General features: G+C 40.8%; 2 protein-coding genes across 2 annotated transcripts in view; one reads left to right on the top strand and one right to left on the bottom strand.

Annotated features, from left to right (window-relative positions):
• The first annotated feature begins 1,954 nt into the window (after positions 1–1,954).
• Positions 1,955–8,219, top strand: LOC130193687 (LIM/homeobox protein Lhx8). The gene is made up of 8 exons (XM_056414340.1): positions 1,955–2,035; positions 3,342–3,467; positions 3,633–3,754; positions 4,202–4,422; positions 4,852–4,955; positions 5,476–5,571; positions 6,908–7,097; positions 8,143–8,219. Exons 1-8 carry the CDS (start codon positions 1,955–1,957, stop codon positions 8,217–8,219), a joined length of 1,017 nt encoding a protein of 338 aa, XP_056270315.1.
• The window catches only part of slc44a5b (solute carrier family 44 member 5b), a 35,356-nt gene continuing 31,858 nt past the window's right edge, over positions 5,467–8,964 (bottom strand). Inside the window, exons 24-25 of the transcript XR_008831689.1 lie at positions 6,749–6,921; positions 5,467–5,604 (exon numbers count right to left, since the gene is read on the bottom strand). The gene's annotated coding sequence lies outside the window, so the exon portion shown is untranslated. The remainder of the gene's footprint in view (positions 5,605–6,748; positions 6,922–8,964) is intronic.

Raw genomic sequence — 8,964 nt, 5'->3', positions numbered from 1 at the left:
AGATAAAGACTTTCATGTCTGAGAGAGGATCAGTCATTTCAATGTGAGGTATTATTTGTTTTGTTATATATACTCGGCAGCGCGTTTACATCTCTGCTCTCACCTTCGACCTCTCACGGGACTTTATTCGTACCTGGAAGTGTTCAAAGAGCTCTGCAGCAATACGTATCGGGGGTGAGGGTGGAGTGTGGGTGGAGGGGGGGGGGTGGGGGGGCTGCTTCAGTGAACCGTCTGCTCATGCCGTGTTTGAGATGTGTCATCCGATAGAGAGCATTCATCTCCACCGGGTGGAACAGGACACATCTCGATGGAGGCACGCTAACTCCTTTATCCCCTCGGAGATGGAGCGATACGGACGCAGAGTCATGCCGGTGCAGGTCGGACTGTTATCCCGTCAGAGGACAGAAAATAGCCTTTTTGCTGTTTGTGTGTGCGGCGGTTAGAGGCTGGAAGGGTCCGTGTGTGTCTGCGTGTGTTTGTGTTTGTGTTGAGTGATGACGGGTGGGATTGCGTGAGCGACTGGGTTGAATGAGTTTGTGAACAGATAAAAAAGAGTATAGCGACTTGTGTGTGTTTTCTTTCCAGGAACCCAAAGAGTTTGTTTATGAGACTAAAGAATATCTGCATGAGCCCTTCCAGAGAATATAGTTCCCCCCCCCCTGTCACTGCTTGGATGGAGATTAACAGTTAACAAGATTTGCATACATACTTAGAGCAGGTGGGCAGCCTGCTCTTCTGTTTTGGGATGATGCAAAATCACTTAGAGGGCCAAAGAGCAGCGGTGGAAAGTACTTGAGTACATGTACTCAAGTACACTTACACCTTGTGTTGAGCTGACATTGACTTTACTTCCTCGTTGGTCGGGGTCCTGCAGACCGCTGCACTAGTCGTGAAATGATAACAATTTCAAAATCAAACAATGCTGATTTTATTTTCTATAGAGATTTAAATCCTTATGTAGGACATATTCCAGTGGTAAACCCTTCTTTCACAATAAACTGAGGTCTGGCATTTGATAAATTAGAAATAAAAACTCTGCAGCATAAAGGATGCAGGTTTTCTTTTATTATCATGTTTAGTTTTTCCTTTTCCTCTCTTGAAGCATCCTTAAATTATACTCACATAGGTGCATTCACAATGCATCGCTCTCAGCTAACAGTGAGAAGTATATGCTGATGTATATACTGTATATATATATATATATATATATATATATATATATATATATATATATATATATATATAACTTCCTTACAAGTAAATATCTCTGCAGGAAACCTTTTAGTGTAAAAGTAAAAGAAGATAAGTATTATAAGCTAAATCAATGAACACAATAAAAGTACCATGGATCATTATGGTGCACTGAGCATGTGGTTACTTGAGGAGGAGCTCATCAAGTGTTTTATATCATATTAAATAAGGATAAGAATGCATGTTTTGAATATAAATATAGGAAAGTGACCAAAGTAAATACAATAGTGCTGTAAAAAGTAAAAATGTACCCTAAGAAATGCACAGCATATAGCCTATAATTAAAATAAGTTAAGTGGACTACAATACCTCCACATTATAATGATGTACACTTGAGTAAACTACTTTTACCACATTAGTAAAATTAACTATCTTATGCTGCCATGCTGTCATACAGTTTTACCTGAAGTAAAAAAAATGGATCTATACATATATCCATATAGGAATAGAACAGCGACAGGACGTTGCATTATTCCACATATGATTAAAAAAAAACGCACAATAAGTTGATTTCCCAAAAAAAGGGAGGCGCGGCCAGAGGACCAAGGGGAATATGGGGGACGTATGGTCCGCCCTCTGGGAACAGCGCGGCGCACAGCCACGGACGCACCCAGAGGAACTCCTGGAGGAGTAAAGAAAGAAAAGCAGCAGCACTTCTCTCCCCTGAGACCCCCGGGGCAGCGTCGCCCCCCTGGACGCGGACATGCGCTGGACAAGCGAAGTGAAGGCGGAGTGCTGCGGCGTGCGCGCGGCCGAGAGCGGATCTCTGTTGTCCGGCGATGAGGTGAGCCATGCGCATTTAAGCGCGGACGCATATATTTCCCATCAGCATGGCGGAGGTGTGAGTCAGTAGGTGTGTTTGTGTGTGTGTGTGTGTGTGTGTGCACAGACGATTAAATAAATACTAATCGAAATTGCTTTGCCAATTAAATCAAAGTGGGCTTCCGTGTGTCATTAAAGCCGGCCCTGCGCATGGCTGACAGCTCAGTATTTTCACAATTTGAAGAAATGTCGAAGAAAATTACCCCTCCCCTGAATTCTGCAATTAAAAACTCAAGTAGTTAATGAGACCTCTTCACCTTTCGGTTGCCCCGGGTAGACGTTTGTGGCGAACTTCGCCTTTTTTTAATTGCTGTTATTAAAAAAATCAATCCCCGTTTCCCCCCTACGCGAGACCTCGCGCTGTTTTTGGTTTGTGATTGACACGTGAAATTGCCGTGTTTGGGCTGTTTAACCACAGCGCGTGCGCGCGCATGTCAAGCGAGCGTTTGCTGGCTCACAGATGCAGATCTCAAGAACATAATGCACATCGGATAAGTATTAGCTCGAGTGTTGTCTGTTTATGTGCGTAATGGCTATCCTTCTCTTTTAAATGTCATTTTGGTAATCGCCCCGGCGTTGTCATGGTGAAAAGTGAAAGGCATGATATTTATGGGATGGCGCGGGGGGCATTTAAGGCAGCTGCGACCGTGTGACAGAGCTGCTGCATCCTCTTCCCGCCGTGTAGCTTCTCGTCATGTGCGAAGATTGCAAAGGAGACGAAGAGCTGCTAGGCACATGCACTGAGGACAGGAGAGACATTATGGTATGCATTGCTCAAACTTATTCTGCACAAAGAGTGACCATTGTTTTGTTTTTTTATTTAAAATTGTTACAAATACAGTTTTAAAATATTTGTTCTCGTTGTGGCAAATATGGAGAATAGTGTTGCTCCATAAAAGGCCTGTGTACGACACATTATAGCCTCTGAGATCAGCGAACTTTCTTTCAGCTGATTATGAGTGAGATAAATTCACTTTGATTTCATTTGCTTTTTATAATTGTCATTTTGTTAAAGTGATAATTGCTGCTAATATTATTCTGTAAACTGCCTTTTTTCTCACTTTCTAAGAAAAGATATTGACACACAAAAACAAACAAAAAAAGAGTTGAGCTGGAAAAACTAGTTTTTTACAACATGAAGTTTAAACACGTTGTGTGTGTGTTTGTGTTTGTGTGTGTGTTTGTATGTGTGCATGTGTGTGTGTGCACAGGCTCCTGCGCTGTATGTTCGGGGCTTTATTTTCTAACCGCACGTCTGATCCCTTCAGGGCGCGCCGGTGGAAGTTTTGGATGAGGACGCGACCTCGCTGCAGGCGATGGCGTCTGCGCCTCTGCTAGGCAGAGCGGTGTGTGCGAGCTGCAACGAGGACATTGTGGATAAATATTTATTGAAGGTAAACACTTTTTACACTTTTCTTTTCTTCGAGGAACTTTTTTTTTTACATTTTGGATTATGACATCCTTTTTTTCTCGTTTTGTTTGGATTTCTGTGCGTCTTGACGGACCTACACACCGTGATTGACATCTGCCATTTTAAATGTCTCCCCTTTGTGCTTCAGGTGAACGACTTGTGCTGGCACGTGCGCTGCCTCTCCTGCAGCGTGTGCCAAACCTCGCTCGGCAGCCACACGAGCTGCTACATCAAAGAGAAAGCGGTCTTCTGTAAACTGGATTACTTTAGGTATGTGCATCGATCCTCATCCTTGCAGCGACAACAGAAGCTATAGCGGAACGAAATTATTCAACGAAGGCTGTGCATTATAACGCGCATTGAGGAATATTAATTATGCATAATAATAGTCACAAGACTTGACATTTCACTTTTGTTGTATCGAACATGTTGCTGAGCAAGGAATGTGACTTCTCTACAAGGTGGAGACAAGATGCTGCAGTCACTTGAATTAAAACTCCTCGACTCATTTCATTTAACGGGGACTACTTTTTCTCAAAACTTACCAAAGGCAGCCGCGGAGTCTTCCTCCAGTGGTCCAGGTTCAATTCTAGATTTATTCTGCTGGATACAACAACAACAAAAATTAAAAGATGCCGGAAAAGACCCTCTTCGCCTGCATCTTCTTCGGCCTGTGACGCGGATATAGTCTAATTTGCATCCACCCTTCACCCGCAGAAGATACGGCACCTGGTGCGCGTGCTGCGGCCGGACCATCCACTCCACAGACTGGGTGCGCCGGGCGAAGGGCAGCGTGTTCCACCTGGCCTGCTTCGCCTGCTTCTCGTGCAAGAGGCAGCTGTCCACCGGGGAGGAGTTCGCTCTGGTGGAGGAGAAGGTGCTGTGCAGGGTCCACTACGACTGCATGCTGGACAACCTCAAGCGGGCCGTGGAGAAGGGTGAGCCGGCCGGCCCGCTGCCCGCGGAGGGACTCGGTCCTCGCTCTTGTTTTGAACGTTCGGCCATTACTGATAACACGTTACCCCAGATTCGTTATATTTTGACATAAAAAGACACAATATTTCCACTTATCTAAAAAAAATATTTTACAAAATGTTTTATATAAGTCTGATTCCTTCAGGTCAAAATGATTGTTGTCATATAATTTAGTAAAAGGCCCAATTTGAAAATAAACTGTTGTTTCTAACATGTCGATGTACTGAAAATACATTTAAAATTAAATTCAACTTTTCCTGGCTTTTTTTAATGGCTTGGCCTATTCGCATTTAACAGTTTTAAAATACCGTTTTTCAATACAGATTTGTTAATTCTGTGCAGACTATTTCAAGATGCTTTAATCTGAATGTGAATGTCTGCTCTTGTTGCAGGAACCAATGTTAACATGGAGGGGGCTGTGCCCACCGAACAGGAGATTAACCAGCCAAAACCCTCCAAGAGAGCACGGACCAGCTTCACTGCCGACCAGCTGCAGGTTGACCTCCATCCTCACATAAAACAGACAGACAGAGAAATCATATTTAATTATTCTTTAAATGTATAGCCTTAATAACAGAGTAAAAACCCTAGCCCCATCATTTTGTGTTATTTTGTTATTGTTCCAAATTTCTGTAATTAAGGGGAAAACTGAAATAAGGTGTCAATTTTAATAAACTTGACACATGTAGTTTTAATTAATTAATTTGAATAAAACCGAGGTGATGATGGGTTTTAAAATCAATTCCTTTAAAAAAGAAAAATGTTTACTGCTTAATAATTATAATTATGTTCCATTGTTCAGGGCATTATAATGTATAATGTCTCAAATTACCCAGTAAAAAAAAAATTGTGTTTAGTATTTTCTTTTATACATAAATACATTCCCAAAACATGATTTTTTTCTACACCAGTTCTGACACAGATAAACCAAATGCTCGTCAAATCTTGCATTTCCTCACAAAGTAAACCTGAGTGTGTGATATTTGAATCCTTTTCTTTTACCTGTGAACTTGCAGGTGATGCAGGGCCAGTTTGCCCAGGACAACAATCCAGATGCCCAAACGCTGCAGAAGCTGGCGGAGCAGACGGGCCTCAGTCGAAGAGTCATACAGGTCAGTGATGGAATATAAAGTATGATCCAACTACTGGAAAGAGGAAAGGGTTAAAGCTAACCACACTCTGCTGGGTAAACATGCACACAACCAAAGGAAAAACATATATACTAGCATTAAATATTCTTTTTGCTTTCAAATACCACATGGCAGAATAAAGAAACGCTACATGTTTATACCGGAGTCTTTTGCCCTCATCTCCCGGGCATATGTTCTGTATGTGAATAACCAGCTTTGCACATGTTGTGTTTATACATTTACATATGTACAGGACTGTCTCAGAAAATTAGAATATTGTGATGAAGTTCTTTATTTTCTGTAATGCAATTCAAAAAACAAAAATGTCATGCATTCTGAATTCATTACAAATCAACTGAAATATTGCAAGCCTTTTATTCTTTTAATATTGCTGATTATGGCTTACAGCTTAAGAAAACTCAAATATCCTATCTCTAAATATTAGAATATCATGAAAAAGTATACTAGTAGGGTATTAAACAAATCACTTGAATTGTCTAATTAACTCGAAACACCTGCAAGGGTTTCCTGAGCCTTGACAAACACTCAGCTGTTATAAATCTTTTTTTTTACTTGGTCTGAGGAAATATTAAAATTTTATGAGATAGGATTTTAGAGTTTTCTTAAGCTGTAAGCCATAATCAGCAATATTAAAAGAATAAAAGGCTTGCAATATTTCAGTTGATTTGTAATGAATCCAGAATGCATGACATTTTTGTTTTTTTAATTGCATTACAGAAAATAAAGAACTTTATCACAATATTCTAATTTTCTGAGACAGTCCTGTATATTGTGGATTTTAATATAGCTAGCCTGGCCAGTTTGATGCAGTGCATTGTATTTCATGATAATGTTTAAAATATATAAAATATGAATCGACAACGTATCTCTTACATTTTTTAGTATAAAGTCCTGAATCTTTCTAGAAATACAATGCAGCATAAAATTGAAAACAAAATTGAAATCTAAAAAAACAAGTACAGTAATTGAGCAAATACACACATCATGAAATCCATCAACCACAAAAGGGCTTCAATTGGACTAATGGCAAACTACTCCGAGGTATTTGGCGGTTTACAGAGCCGCGCTTCCAGTTCAACAGCTTTAAGCTTGAATGGTTTTGAGACGGGTTTCCAACGGCAACATTGGTTTTACTCACCTCGGGGCAGAAGTGATTCCTCCTGTGTCACCTCACGAGTTTTCTTGGCAGAGAGATTATTACGTGTTGCCATAATCTCCTTTGTGTTTTTGTGACGATGGATGCTTCCCCGAACCGCGGCGCGTTATTCTCAAATGTATCCCTCCTCGTCCTGTTCAGGTCTGGTTCCAAAACTGCAGAGCACGCCACAAGAAGCACGTGAGCCCCAACCACACCTCCAGCACCCCCATGACCTCGCTGCAGTCCAGCCGGCTCTCGCAGCCCAGCCTGACCCCCGAAGAGCTGCAGTACACAGCGTACGGAGGCCCGGAGGGATCAATGCTCTCTGCACTACACTCCTTCATAGACAGTGAGCACCAGCCGTTTCATGACCTTAAGACCGTTTACTGCGCTAACTATGAACACTATATGTCAAATTCCTATTTTAACATTTGAAGTATTACATTGCTATGGTTTATTAAAATGGAACAGGCTTATGTCTTCAGTATTGTGACTCACAAAAGGGGGAAATAAAGGTTGCCTGTTACCTCCTTTATTTGAGTTAGTGATGGAACCTTTACCTCTGAAGTGAGTGACAATCACATTAACAGATACACGTTGATTTGATGATGATTTGAGGTTATTTAAATAACATTTTAAAAGTCGAATCCAAAGGTCGAGAGCATACACGTTTTACCAGAGCAGGCGACCTTTTTGATAAGAGGTGCCAGTTAAACATTATTTTTGTGTGTTTCATTTTGAAGTTCAATTACGACACATCCACTACATCCAAATTTAAAACCTCAAGTGGACCTGTAATTTCTTTACCGGTGTAATTAAAACCATTTAGGCAATGTGCACAGCAAAAAAAACTCCGATTATTTCCCTCCCATAATCAAACATTGGAATTGAATGTGAGAGCTCTATACAGGAAGGCTGCCACCCTGATGAACACACCCACCACATCCAAGTTGAATTCATCAACCTACGATCCTTCCACCCATATATAATAATACACATAACACTCGTCAATGAGTAGTAGCCAATCAGAGGCAGAGTAGGGCGGGTCTTGGTGTAATGCAGGTGGAAAAAAAATACGAATTTAATCAAATTATGCCAATGGTGACGGGCGAGCCTGCGGGTTATAGGATGGACATAGAGCACATCAGTGCTTATGAATCATACCCAGCTCATTGTAATTTGTCTTGCCAGCAAACCAGTGATGCTGCTTCTACAAATATATAATAATGTTAAATACAAATTTCTGTATTTTTAAGGAAAATACAAGTCACTAGGAGTTTTAAGAGGACAAATAAACTTAAGATGATATAAAAAAATCTAGATAATATTTCTAAATATGAATATAATTTATGGAAACTGTAATGACTCCAGTGCTCTCTGTGCTTGCCCCGCAGTACACTCCCCTCCATCCATGTTTCAACCGTTGCTGCCGGCCCACGCCATGACCTCCCTGCCCGTGTCTCACGCCTGAGCTGCTCTCTCTCACACACACACACACACACACAGACACACACACACGCACAAATACGCACACGCAGCAGCCTCAGTCATCCACCAGCGGTCGGTCGTCATTCGCGGCTACAGTATTCAGATCGTCATGGTAATTATGAATTCATTTTAAGTGGACCACAAAACGTTTCCTTTTCTTGAACTGCCAGTGATTCATCACGTCGACATTCTTTGAAAACACTTGAGGATATTATGGATGACTACAATTTGTACTGTATAATGTGAACACGGAAAGGTTTCAGTGTACATCATTGGATTGTGACATATGACATCATAGATTTATATTTGTTTGTGTCGTTGGAGACACAGTGTGACCGTGCCACTCCAAGTGAAAGCCACCAAAAATGACCCGAAGAGGTCAAATCATTATGAAGGTGAACTTGAAAATTGTTTATATAGCAGTGTTTGGATATTGCAATTTAATTTATTTATTGTACGTGAAGTCTGTTTTGAAAATAAATGTCTAATTTCACAAATCCGCGCTGAATGAATGAGAAGACGTATTTCACTGGTCAGTGTGTGCACAGCTGCATATTCAACATTTGGGAAGAAAGTAAATGCATTGTTAAAAAAACAAAACTATTTATTTATAAAATCAGAAGTAACAAAACATCTCCTATTTAAAAAGGCAATATATTTAGATTAAAACACTTGCAGCCTTTAACATATAAATAAATATATGACAGAGGGCTTTATCCTGCCAGCTT

Source organism: Pseudoliparis swirei, chromosome 5 (assembly GCF_029220125.1).
Source record: "Pseudoliparis swirei isolate HS2019 ecotype Mariana Trench chromosome 5, NWPU_hadal_v1, whole genome shotgun sequence".
NCBI classification, from domain to species: domain Eukaryota; kingdom Metazoa; phylum Chordata; class Actinopteri; order Perciformes; family Liparidae; genus Pseudoliparis; species Pseudoliparis swirei.
This window is presented reverse-complemented; position numbering and strand designations above follow the sequence as displayed.

Coding starts and splice junctions, on each gene's coding strand:
- LOC130193687 (XM_056414340.1), top strand. CDS start 1,955: ATGCGCTGGACAAGCGAAGTGAAGGCGGAGTGCTGCGGCGTGCGCGCG. Junction 3,755..4,201: donor TGTAAACTGGATTACTTTAG/GTATGTGCATCG, acceptor CTTCACCCGCAG/AAGATACGGCACCTGGTGCG. Junction 4,956..5,475: donor TCACTGCCGACCAGCTGCAG/GTTGACCTCCAT, acceptor GTGAACTTGCAG/GTGATGCAGGGCCAGTTTGC.